Source organism: Otolemur garnettii, unplaced genomic scaffold (genome assembly GCF_000181295.1).
Source record: "Otolemur garnettii isolate 467f Iridium unplaced genomic scaffold, OtoGar3 scaffold00003, whole genome shotgun sequence".
NCBI classification, from domain to species: Eukaryota; Metazoa; Chordata; class Mammalia; order Primates; family Galagidae; genus Otolemur; species Otolemur garnettii.
Window position 1 is genome coordinate 35,594,251 of NW_003852398.1, and position 13,389 is coordinate 35,607,639.

Sequence of the window (13,389 nt, forward strand, 5' to 3'; positions counted from 1 at the left end):
GGTGATTCTCTTGCCTCAGCCTCCTGAGTAGCTGGGACTACAGGCACCCGCCACAAGTCCTGGTTATTTTTTTGTTGCAGTTCGGCAGGGGCCAGGTTTGAACCGGCCACCGTCGGTATATGGGGCCATTGCCCTACTCACTGAACCACAGGAGCCCCCTATTTTTTTTTTTAGAGACAGAGTCTCACTTTGTTGCCCTTGGTAGAGTGCGGTGGCATCACAGCTCACAGCAACCTCGTAGCACTTACCACTGTAGGATATATTTTTCCTTATTTATTTACTGAATGTGTTGCCTGTCTATTATGGAATGTAAGCTTCCTGAAAGCAGATCTTTGGCTGTCTTCTTTATTGCTATGTCCCTAGTGCCTGAAAAATGTTCAGCAAATGTTTATGGCATAAATGAGTTAATGAGATTGCCGGAGAATGAATTGTGATTTCTTTTTTTGGTCAGAAGGTACCCAAGGTTTTCAGAAAGGACGTGAGAGTCCCAAATCCAATTCAGGCCTTTATCTTCTTTCCAGGTCCTTCCTGTAAAACCTGGCTGACATATAGATCTAGCTTGGGTGAGGCTCCCAGGTGTGATGAAAACTTGGAGTTGCCCCGTGAACAGGGCTGAGGCTGATGTGGGGGTGAGAAGGCAGAAGGATAGAGCATACAAAAGGAGAGGCAGGCTGGGACAGGAAAGCAGGGTGTGAATTTGGAAGCAGGTGGGGGAAAGGGAGTGATTTGACCATGTGTCAGGAAGTGTTTCCGTCCACCCTCCCCTGAGGAAAGCCTGACCCCAAGGTGGTTTTGTTTTGGGGAAACAGGTAGTTAGGCAGCTGTTGAGGGAAGACAAAGGTGTGGTCTGGGTGGTGACCATCCAGTGAGGTCCTAGGCCAGATAGTGATCACCCAAAGGTATAATCTCACAGTGGCTCTTGGCCAAATAGGTGACAGGTGAGCTTCCATCTGAAACCAGTCCACCTACAACTTGAAGCCTCAGATTTTGCCTAGAGAAAGGCAAGGGATCTAGGCAAGGGAGAGAAAGGAAATCTCTAAAGAAATAGGATGGTCAAAGTAGAAAGAATGCTTAGTGGCAATAATAATAACAACAGTAATAATAGGTCACATTTACTGAAAGCTTATAATATGCCTGGCACCATACTATATGTGTTCCCTTATTCATTCCTCAAAAAGCTCTCTGCAAAGTAGGTATTATCATTATTGCTGTTATTCCCATTTGAGAGATATGAAAACTAAGGCTCAGTGAAATTAAGCATCTTGTCCAGGGTAACAGAGTATCAAAGGCAGGATCAAAACTCGTCTGTAGAGAGTCCAGTGCACTATGGAAACCTAACCCTGGGGAAGGTTCTGGGGCAGGATGAGAGTAGAGCCAGATTGACCCCTGCAAAGGTGGGGGTAGGTAGGGACAGTGCGATAGACTGTTTATAAATAGCAGGCCTGTTTTTATCCTTACACATGGGCAGAATCAGGCAAGTGCACTATCTGGCACAATTTGAAGGCTCTGAATGCCAACCTAGCCTTGTGTCAAGCAACTCCTTCTAAAGCACGTCCCTGGGAGCTGAAATACCTACTGAGAGACTCATTTTGGGGGAGTCAGTATATTGACTACAGAAGACCCCTGTAAAAATACGTGGGTTGGAAGAGAAAACACCTGACACTTGTTGAACACAGCAATCTAGGTTCTAGCAGTCCTATGGGAGGGAGGCTCATTTTGTATGTCGGGGGAGAAGGTGACATTCAAAGGCAAGGAAAAGTATGAGGCATGTTTCACAATGGGTGTCTCTCTGATCCCAGAAGCCTGGGAATTAGAATCCATAGTTCAAAAATTTTAACGTCCCCTGGGAGGAAGATGGGGAAAATCCACTCCAGCGTCTGGGAGACTACTAACTTCCTTTGCTTTTGCTGGATTGATACCAAGTGCCTGCAACTTCAATTCTGGTTATCTCGGGTTGATGAGAACTGGTGACATTCAAGCGTCTAATTTTTAAATGATAAACGAATTGTTAGTATTTACTGCTTGCTGTGTTGGTAGGCAAAAAAGTGAGCTTCTAACAAGGTGAGGGTGACACCAGTGGAGACTCCTGGTATGGAGCAGGAACTGTCCAAGGGACCAGGCCCCAGCAGTCACAAAGCTACAGCCCGAAAGGCATATGGGGATAGGTAAGAACCGCTCCCTGCCACCTGCCGGTCAGCAGCCCTACCCACAGTCAGGAGGCGGCCACCCTGGCCTGGTCCCAAAAAATGTGAGCGCCGCCCTGCTCCTCCCGCCCCTTCCTCCGCCGCGCCCTCAGGGTCCGGGGCTGAGCTGCTGGCGCCGAGAGCCGGGCGAGCTTCCCAGACTGGGGGGTGGGGGCGGCGCCGGGCTGGGCGGAGCTTCGGCGCCTTCAGGAGCCTTATTCCCGGCCGCGCGCCGGGGAGCGCTCAGTCTGCTGTAGGAGCCGTGGTCGCACGCGGCTGGCGGGCCTGAGACGCCGGGGCTCGGGTGGACGCACGGACCGGTGAAGTGAGCAGACAGACGCACAGTGGCCACGAGCTGCGCGCAGGTCCCAGCCACCGTTGCACCCAGAGGCAGGCAGAACACAGTGCCGGCCGAATCTCCTGCGCTCCGCCACCCAGCTCCCGTGCCAGCGCCCAGTGGCCGCCGCCTCCAAAGTGATTGCTGCCTCGCCGCCTCCACTCGGTCCGGGACCATGAAGCTGCTGCCGTCGGTGGTGCTGAAGCTCTTTCTGGCTGCAGGTAAGAGGGCTGCTGACGCCCCCGGAGGTCGGGGGGATGGGGCGCTGTACTGGGGGCACGGGGAAAGGTCGCTGCAGTACCCCTGGAGCGGGCCACTTGGTGGGGCCCGCGCGCCCTGGCTGGCGGGCGTCTGCATCCGTGCTTGTTGGCCAGGGGTCCAGGCGGGGGGTTTGATGCGGCCTCGCCCTCGCCCGCAGTGTTCTCGGCGCTGGTGACTGGCGAGAGCCTGGAGAGGATTCGGAGAGGACTGGCGTCTGGAACCAGCAACCCAGACCCTCCCACTGGATCTACGGACCAGCTGCTACCCCCCGGAGGCGGCCGGGACCGGGAAGTCTTGGAAGAGGCAAATCTGGACCTTTTCAAAGGTGGGTATGGGGCCGTCCACCCTCGGACTCTGGTGGGCAGTTGAGGAATAAGCAGATCCGAGATTCAGCTTTTCGGGCACCCCCGTGGTTTGGGAGAATTCATGGAGGACCTTGAGAGAAAGCCTGGCAGGGGTACTGACGGATTCTGGAATATAGGTCCCACTGTCTTTCTTGTCCTTGTCTCACCTGCCAGGTTGTTACCCTTCTGTATACTTTGGAGAAATTGAAATAGGCAAGTTGTCTGGGGTTGGTATATTCATCTGAGTTAAGGTGGGTGATAGGAAAAAGGAATGGTTGAGATGCTTTCCCTAGAGTTCCCATGTAAAAATGGGTGCACACCCTAATTTCCACATCAAATGACTATTAGGTATAAAATAAACATAACCAATGTGGAGATGCTCAGGCACATAGAAAGTGCGCAGTTGTCAGTCTCCTCCATCCACCTGTCTCCAGGTTGGAGAAACAAAGGGGCATGAGAAACTCTTGGCTTCCCTAGGTGAGGACAGCACCACTGCAGGAGGCTGTGAATGGTGAGTTCTGGACACTAGAGGGCTGACTGAAGTGCTGGGTATCTATGATGCTACCCCAAGCCTGGAGGCCTCCTTATCACCTTGAGATCCTGGAGAGACTCCAAAGGGGAAGGGCTGTGTGAGATGCTCCATATGTGACTATGGCAGAGTACTGGCATAGGGCAGAGTCCGGAGCGTGCTGGCTTCCCTGCCTCCAGCCACCTGAAACAATTCTCCAGGGTGGAGCATGGACAAAGCCCTATAGTCCTGGAATGACCATATTTGGTTGGAAGGATGCCCACCTGTTCTAGCCCCTCCTGCTCCTCTGCTGCCCTTCTCCTTCCTTAGCAGGAGTTTCCCTTGGGTACCTTGTCCACTTTGTATAAATCAAGAGTCTGCTCTAAAGCTGAGCCTAGGCTTCCATACTTCATCTTCTCACAGTGGCCTTCTGGGGTTGCCCATGGCCTGAACAGCCTGGATTCTCCTGGCTCTCCTCCTAGGCTGGGTAGGGCTGGGTTGGGCTGTGACTCACCTCCCCCCCACCCACACGGCTGCTTCTCATACCTCTGTAGACCTGACTCACTGCTCCCTCTCCAGGGCAGGAGCCTTAGCTGTCACTGGCACTCTCTCCCTCCTCTTTCTGATGGCTTGGCCCTCCTGCCATCCTTTCCTTACAGCTCTGGGTTCTCTGATAACCTACCTCATTTTCTGAACTCTGAAGGGGCTTGGCACTGGACCAGAGGAAACTAAGGACAGTGGGGCTGCTAGCACGAACTTCTCTTCCCTTGTCTTGGCTTTGCTAAGTGAGGACTGGTTTTCAGGTTTGGGGATTCTATCACCTAAAAGAAATAACTGCTACTATTTATGAAATGTCTATTATTAGGCCAGGTGCAGTGGCTTACACCTATAATCCTAGCGCTCTGGGAGGCCAAGGCAGGTGGACTGCTTGAGCTCAGGAGTTCAAGACTAGCCTGAGCAAGAAAGAGACCCCCATCTCTAAAAATAGCTGGGCGTTGTGGCCACCACCTGTATTCCTAGCTACTTTGGAGGCTGAGGCAAGGGGATCACTTGAACCCAAGAGTTTGAGGAGAAAGAAATGCCTATTGTGGCTTGGCGCTTATGGCTCAAGCGGCTAAGGCGCCAGCCACATACACCTGAGCTGGGTCTGCCAAACAACGATGGCTGCAACCAAAAAATAGCCAGGCGTTGTGGCAGGCGCCCGTAGTCCCAGCTACTTGGGAGGCAGAGGCAGGAGAATCGCTTGAGCCCAGGAGTTGGAGGTTGCTGTGAGCTGTGATGCCACAGCACTCTACCCAGGGTGACAGCTTGAGGCTCTGTCTCAAAAAAAAAAGAAAGAAAAAAAGAAATGCCTATTGTGTTCTAGGCATTTTGAATGTTATCCTGGTTAATTTAACCCTCTAGCAACCTTCTGAAATAGTTACTCATATTACCCTTTTTTTTTTTTTTTCAGTTTTTGGCCAGGGCTGGGTTTGAACCTGCCACCTTCAGCATATGGGGCCTGTGCCCTACTCCTTTGAGCCACAGGCGCTGCTTGCCTTTTTTTATTGTTTGGACTTCATTGAGGATACAAAGAATTAGGTTAAACTGATTGCATTTGTTCAATAGAGTCCCTTTTACACTTGTGTCCTGCCCCCAATTGCTACCCACTTTTGATGAGAACCCTGAGGCCCAGAGAGGTTAAGCGACTTGCCCAAGGTCCTGTGACTGAAATTGGAGCACAGGTCTACTGACTTCAGAGCCTATTCATTCCTAGCTGAACACCACAGGTGCTCCACATTTGTGGGAGAGTGAAGATAGATAGGGGTGTGTGAGGCAGCTTGGTGTATTGCAGTGGTTCTCAACCTTCCTAATGTTGTGATCCTTTAATACAGTTCCTCATGTTGTGGGGACCCCTCAGTCTTAAAATTATTTTCATTGCTACTTCATAACTATAATTTTGCTACTGGTTGAGAACCACTGGTGTTTTGGGAAAGAACATGGGATATAGTAGAGTCCAGAGACTAATTCTAATCCCAGTCTTACATGACCTCAGGTAAGTCACTGTGCCTTTTGGGATTTCAAATTTTTCATCTGAAAATGGAGGATCATGATATTCTTTGAAGTTATTTCCAGCTTGAGGATTCTAGGTCTCCACTCTAATGTACCATGCTCAGCTTTTCTACTAGACACAAGGCTGTAGCCATGGATGTGGCTACCTTTTTCCTGCTAGGAGTGGAGTGACTAGAGGAGTGGTGTGGGGCTAGTGTCAGACCCCTGGCTGGTGGGCATGGCCCATGGACAGTCCCAATAGATGTCTGGGTGGGGTTGTTTTTCTCTTATTCTCTTTGGAGCCTGGAGAGAAGGGGAGAGTCATTGTTGTACCAGTTCCTTCTGGACAGTTCCTTTCATCTCTCTACCTCTTGTACATACTGTATCCCCTTTCCAGAAAGCTATAAACTGGACATTTAGGGATAAATGTAAATGGATCTTTGAGGAAGTTGGCAAGCTGAAAGGGCATAGAGCAGGGTAAATATTTTGCTTGAATTTGAAAAAGCAAGGCCCTGACCAGGGATGGCCCTGGTTGCTGTTCCCAAGCCAAGCTCTACTCTGAGCTCATGGTACCCTGGTACAAATGGGTGCTCCAGAGGGGGCCACCTAAAGACATGGACAATGTTCTTATTTCAGGAGCCCTCTATCCATATAACCTCTAAGTACCTTGGGAACAATTGTTGTCTGCGACACTGTCTTTTTGCAAGTGGGTCACTGAGTACAGCATCAGGAAACGAGGCTGATTTGCCAAAATAGAACAAAATGGGTGTAGGGGAGTAGGAAATGGGGGTGGAAAGTGGCCAATGGGGTGAGGATAAGTTTGGTAGAATTGCCTGGTGAGCTACTTTTAATCGACAGAAGCTAGCATTCTCAGAATGAGCCTCTTAAACTGAGACTGTGGAATGTCTTCCTTGAGACCCACCCTGCTGAGGTCCCCTCTTTCTGCTCAATCTACCTTCAGTCCTTGGGAGGCTCTGAGCCAAGGAGCCTTTTAGGACCTCTGATATCAGGTAGGATCAATGGGTACACATAATATGCTACTTTCAAATGCTATGCTATTCTTATTTTCTCAACTAAAGAGCCTAAGACTTAACAGGGTTCATTTCTCCTGCAGTTGCTTTTTCTTCTAAACCACAAGCTCTGGCCACACCAAACAAGGAGGAGCATGGGAAAAGAAAGAAGAAAGGCAGGGGGTTAGGGAAGAAGAGAGACCCATGTCTTCGGAAATATAAGGACTTCTGTATCCATGGAGAATGCAAATATGTGAAGAAGCTCCGGGCTCCATCCTGCATGTAAGTGTCCCTTCTCCAGGGCTGAATTTCATCAGCACACTCTTTGTCAGCCACATGGCTGTTCCTTGTTGTCACTGTTCCTTGAACTCATAATTTCACCCAGTTTTTTCTCAACCTTTAGGCGGAAGTTGGGAAGAGGGGAAATATTTTTAGTCAAAGGAAGCCCCTCCCCCAAAGAATGTAATTTCCTGTATCATTGGTTTGTGAGGCTCTTTAATCCTTGGGACGGCCCCTCCACCATAGGATGCAATTTCCTGTGTCATGGGTTTATGACACTCTTTAATCCTTGGGATATTTCCTCTTGCCCAGAAATGAGCATGTGGCTAGGATAGCTGGTACCTGAAGGCAGGCCCTTCATTCCTGCCTCATGCCCTACTCTAGGAGGGAGAAAACTATAGGAAACATGGCAGAGTAGCCTTCTGGGGTGGAGTAGGGCTCCTATAAGCAAGTATGAGGTACATGTGGACACACCCTGTGCAGGAATATCTGTGTTTGGGTTTTTGTGCCCATGAGCAAGCAAATGTATGTTGATTCTAAGGTATGGCAGGACTGTACAAAGAGGGATCATCATAGGAGAAAGTTGAAGCCCCTCCTCCCTTCTTCCACCCCAGCAAGGGTGAGAAGATAGAAGATATGGAAAGTGTTGGCCTTTGGTCATGGGAGTGGGAGAACACTTCCTTTGTGCAAGATTAACAGGAAATGGAACCCAACCCAGCAGGCATCACCCCTTGGTTAGGCAGCATCACTCTTTCCTGGGTAGGGGTGTAGGTGGAGGGACCATGGGTTCCCTAGCCTTTCTCCTAGGCAAAACCCAGCAAACGCCTGCCTTGGCAACCCCTCAGGGATGCCAGCACTGCCGTGCTTTCTGGCTGGCATAATGTCTCCACTATGCCCAAGGCCAACACCCCACGTCAAGCTACAAACATCCACTCACTTCCCTTGGGGAGGGCAGGCTCTAGAGAGACACTGGGCAAGGGCAGGAAACTGTTGTGTATATATTACCTTTTAACTTGTCGAGAAGGCTGGCTGCCTTGTGTTTCTCTTCTGCCTGTGGCTGGTGCAGGTCCCTTGCCTTTTTTAAGTTTTCTTGTGTTATCTGATCATATGTAGCAGAGCTGCCCTGTATTTGGCAACTGGCAGATAAAATCATCACTCCCCGCTATGTCCACAGTCACTTTGTGTCCTTTTCTATAACATCCTTGTCAGGAGGTTGGTATTAGAGGGAGTTGTTTGAGAGTGGCTTGTATAGTCTCCTTAATATCCTCCTTAAGGTCTTGGACAGGGCAGAAAATATTTGTCTTATATTTGTAAAATGGCATCATTAATATAGGATGGAGAACGTGACTCTGGGTAGTCAAGATGGATTGAGGCCTGGAGAAATCTGTCTGTGCCAAATTGGTCCTGGCATTTTGGTGGATGGATATGGGGCTTCTACTGCTTGGCTGAGAAGCCTTTTAAGGCTGCTGTCCTAGACAGCTGGGCTCAACTGACCACCTAAGCCCAGAGAACCATATAAGCATGCCCAAGGCACCTTGCCAGTGGCCCTAGGGATGGTAACAACTATAACAATGCCTTGTCTTTTTTGTCCCAGAGCTTCAGCATATACATTTAATATGACTTGAGATAAATAGGTATGTTTAGCACCTATTTGGTGCCAGACACTATTCTAGGGGATAGAAAGATATAGTATACTGGGGTTTTCAAAAGTCCTCTGCTGGATAGTCAGGGCATGATATCTCTGCTTGAAAGATGGAGAAACTGGAGCCAGAAAGTAGGAGTAATTTGCCTGAGATCAATTGCTAAATAAGTGGATGGACACAGGAGGGGGTACCTGACTCCTAGTCCAACATGTTTGTCATGCCTCCAGGCTGCATTGGATGTTGGCTTTTGTCTTTCTTTCCTATATGTGTCCTTAGAGAGTTTCAGCAGGATTTTATAGAGGGTAGCTGCTGTCCTAGATAGTCTTAGGCTTTATTACCCTAAGAGCATAGCAATCTGATTTGAAAATTTTATGTCAGTTTCCTACACAGATTTTCAAGGGGTAGATTCTGTGTCTGGTCTGGCTCCCTCCTGCCTCTAGCCCTTAGTACTCAGGGCAGAAGGCAGAAAGAGGACATAGAATTCCTCATTTTGGGGAATGTGACATCTGTGCCCCTACATTGGGGGCACTTTGTGATTCTTCCTTGCCTCCAGACCCAGGAACCACCAGCCAGGGTGGGTCCAAGTTGCTGTGGTGAGCTCGAGGCTAGCCAGCTTCCGAAACCAAACCTCTTCAACCACCACAAACAGGAAAACCCTTTTGTGTCACTAGCCAAAAGTTGCCCTCAAAGAGTAGTTTCCTGGGGCTGCTGACTCGCTGCTGACCTAGAAATTGGCTGCAGAGTTTCCTATGGCTGGAGGAAACCTGGGGGCAGTTGGGCTGAGGAGAAGTACAAGCTGGAAGAGACACAAGTCTGAGGACTATACATGGCCTCACTCCCCAGATCTCAAGAAGGAAGGGGTTAGCCCCCTTCTCTTTGGCTCTATCTGACTTTTTTGGTTCCCCATTCCTCAGGATATGGGCAGTACCCTCTGAAGTCTAATTATATAAGAACTCATACACAGTAGGACTTGCCCTTTTATTAAGTGTTTCTTTGTTATCTTATTTGATCTTTTCACAATACTCTAGTAAGGTAGGCATTTACATGTATTAGCCCTGTCTTTTACACGAGGAAACCAAATTTTTGAAAAGTAACAGGACTTGCTCATGATCACTTGGCTAGAAATAGCAGCAAGACCAGTCTAGAATTCATATATTCTGAGTCTCCTCCATCAAGCGGTGCCCCCTCCACCTCCTGGGGTAGAAGCAAAGAAATCCAGTTTGGAACATGTCTCTGGACCCTAGAGCATTGTTGTTTCTGTTGTAATACAAGTTCTGAAATGGGTCACAGACGTGGGTAGGAGGAACGTGCCCTAGTTTGATGGGCAGCTGGTTCTGGACAAGACTCATGATCTCACCCCCACCCTGGGATGCTTGGAATGTACTCATCCCTCCTCCTTCCCTAGAGAAGCAAGGAGATGTCTGCAAAGGGAGGGGAAGGTGGGTAATATTAGGATGTTTACATTATTATCCTTTTGACTCAGGGTGGGGGTGGAGGGATTATGTAACTGAATTACGGGACTCTGAGGCCAACCTTTATTTCTATCATCTGAGTAACTACCTGTGGGGTTTAAATGATGGGCTGGAAGTGAAAAACAAATTCAATTTCAACTTCCCTCTCCCCAGGAGAGCATAGTCTCTTAAGTTATTCAGACTACTTGGTTAAATCCTGGCTCTACCACTCACTAGCCTTGTAACCATGGTCAAATCATTTAACAGAAGTTAAGCCTCAGTCTCTTCATCTGTAAAATGAGTATAGTAACTTCTGCTTTAGAGTAATTGGCTCATGGTAAGCCTTTAATGTTTGCTATTTATTATTATTTATTATTCAAGTTATGAATAATATTCAAGTCAGACAGTCCCAGGAACCTATCAGATCTGTGTTTCCTTGGAGTTACCTGCACTGTTTGGAACAGAAGGAATCTGACAAGACTGGTTTCTCATCTTAACTTTAATGCTTCCTAGTTGTGAAACTTTTGGCAAATCACTTAACCTATCTGACCCTTAATCTTAGCCTTTACATCTGTAAAATGGGGCTTATTGGGACTCACTTGAGCTAGTAGATAAGAAGAGTCCTTATTAATGGTAAAGTGCAGTACACAAGTGATTTTCCAGGGGCATTACTGGGAATGTCCTCCATTTCCTGGCAGATGGGGATCTTTGTTTTTTGCCCACCTGGGCTGATGGGACAGATGCATGGAGAAGCTGTGCAAGGAACTGTGTACTATGCTACATGTATAGTGGGCCTGACCTACATTTATCCTGCAGTGAGGTGGTTCCTCAAAACACCTAGAAGGGGCTGGGGCAGGGATACAGTGCCACCCAGCCTGGCCTCTCTGCCATTGTTGGATCCGGACAGGTCTGCTCCTTGGAGCTTTCCTGATGTCCTCTAGCAGGAAGAAGAGATTCCTTGCTCTGAGGTACCAGGTGTTCAACCTACGTTCTAGAGAAGGTACAACTCAGACTAGATGGCCACCATCTAGTTCTAAGTGCTTCCTTCAGCAGCTAACAGCTTAAGGTCTTCAAGTAGATAATTCCACTGCATCGCCTGGCTAAGGGGTAGCCAGTCATGGGTGTGAGTGGGCAGCACACTGAACTCAGAGTCAAACAATCCATGTTCACATTTCTGCCCTGCTGTGTAACCTTGGGAAAACCACTGTTCCTTTTGTAAAACAGGGCTCCTACCTACATCAAAGGATCTCTGGGGTGCTCAGATAAAGGAAGGGATGTGAATGTATTTCTTCAACTGTAAGCACTTCTGAGGCTTCCGAAGAGCTTCAAGGAAATGCTTTGTGTTAGAAGATGCAGTTGCCATTTGATTTATTTCTTGAGTGAAAAGAGCCAAGGGATTGTTTCTGACATTCTTCCATGCTCTGGCAGGGCAGCTGGCCAGGAAGATGTTATCTTGGTTTGTTTGCTTTGTCCTGTGATGAAGGAGCCCTGATAGCCCAGCATTCAAGAGGCCAAAAGCTCAAGTTAAGCTCCTAAGTTGGTCCCTGCACTTGGGGGAGCTGGGAGTTAAATGAAGGAAACTTGAGAAAAATGACTCCTGGCAAAGGAACAGGACCTATTAATAGGCTGGGCAGTGGCAGAGAGGGACTGGATGATGGAAGCATTGATGGGCAAGGCTGGGTTTATTTCTGGGTCAGAATGTTGAGGGGCCTCACAAGAGGGAGTGATACTGAATCCCCTCAATTCAACTGACCAGCTCTTATGCCCAAGTCCTCATTAAAAGGCTTAAACAGAATGGCTGAATACACATGTAATGAATCAGCCACATGTGGAACATCTTTAGCCGAGACCTTCTAGTCCTCCCTCACTTTTTCCCTGCCTGGAGCAGGATTCTCAGGAAAGAGAGAAGGGAAAGGCACCAAGTGAAGGAAGAATGCTTCCAAGCTTTCAGAGGGGCTTAAATTAAAGAGTATCCTGCTATAAAAGAGAAAGAGGAAGGAAGGGCAGAGGTCATGGTCAGAGATTGATAGGCTGAGGGTTTTAGGAATGGAATCTGGTGTATATAGGTGGGCCATTGGTGACTAGAGACCAAATTACTAATTCTCCTCTTTGTTGTGTCTTAACTAGCTGCCACCCAGGTTACCATGGAGAGAGGTGCCATGGGCTGAGCCTACCAGTGGAAAACCGCTTGTATACATATGACCACACAACAATTCTGGCTGTGGTAGCCGTGGTGCTGTCATCTGTCTGTCTGCTTGTCATTGTGGGGCTTCTCATGTTTAGGTGAGTGTTGGGAGCCCCCGAAGGATGTTTCTGCAAATCATTCCCATTTTCCTCCTCCTGGATCTTCTAAGTGATGATCGCATGAATCTCTTCTCCAATACCCCTAAATTATAGACTAGTTCCTGGGTATAGATTCTCCAAAAACCTGGTTCCTCTGACATGATATGAATCCACTGTCTAGTGTTCAGGCTCAGACTTGCCAGGCCATAGCAGGTTCTGCTCCTCACACAAGTTCTTTTCCTATCTCTGTGGCCCACCTACCCACCCATGGAGCCACCTTTTCACACATTTCTTTTTCCTGGCTCTGTTCTTTGATGGCATTAGTGTGTGATTTGGTAAGCAAAGTATGGGTGGCGCTATTAGTATATCCTTCCAATTTTGAGACATCTGGACCTCAGGCCATGCTTCCAATCCAGGTATGTTCTAGGTTGGGGGAGACCTAACAAGTAATATATGCCTGTTTTCAAGCAGTGCCACTCACCTATTGTGAGACCTGGAACAAATTACTTGTCTTTCTGAGAATTATAATCCTTCAACACTTGTAATATCTGTCCACCTACCTTATGAGGATATCGTAAGGATCAAATAAATATTGTAAATTGTAGCCTGCTGTTAGAGACAGGTATATTTCAGGGCAGTTAGGCCTTTGACCAGAGGTCTGTTGAGCTGCCATACCCTCACGATTTTTCCAAGTAGTGGCAAGAACCACCTTGGGAGAGTTCTTTGAGAGGACCTACTCTGGGATCTATCCTTTGTCATAGCAGGCAGAACTTATGCTCACAAAACTTATCTTTCTCAGGTACCACAGGAGAGGAGGTTATGATGTAGAAAATGAAGAGAAAGTGAAGTTGGGCATGACTAATTCCCACTGAGAGAGACCTGTGCTCACGGTAATAATCTATCCTTTACTACATGACACCTTCACTACTTTTCTTGCATCTGTTTCTTTTTTTGTTGTTGTTGAGACAGAGCCTCAAGCTGTCCCCCTGGGTAGAGTGCCGTGGCATTATAGCTCACAGCAACCTCCAACTCCTGGGCTCAAGCAAGTCTCCTGCCTCC

At 48.2% G+C, this 13,389-nt stretch overlaps 1 protein-coding gene across 1 annotated transcript in view; it reads left to right on the plus strand.

Moving 5' to 3' along the window:
• The first annotated feature begins 2,430 nt into the window (after positions 1-2,430).
• Positions 2,431-13,389, plus strand: part of HBEGF (heparin binding EGF like growth factor) — a 13,371-nt gene continuing 2,412 nt past the window's right edge. Inside the window, exons 1-5 of the mRNA XM_003782138.1 lie at positions 2,431-2,741; positions 2,939-3,106; positions 6,779-6,956; positions 12,175-12,330; positions 13,130-13,220. Of these exons, the coding sequence (XP_003782186.1) occupies positions 2,696-2,741; positions 2,939-3,106; positions 6,779-6,956; positions 12,175-12,330; positions 13,130-13,202 (621 nt within the window). The 5' untranslated portion in view covers positions 2,431-2,695 and the 3' untranslated portion in view covers positions 13,203-13,220. The remainder of the gene's footprint in view (positions 2,742-2,938; positions 3,107-6,778; positions 6,957-12,174; positions 12,331-13,129; positions 13,221-13,389) is intronic.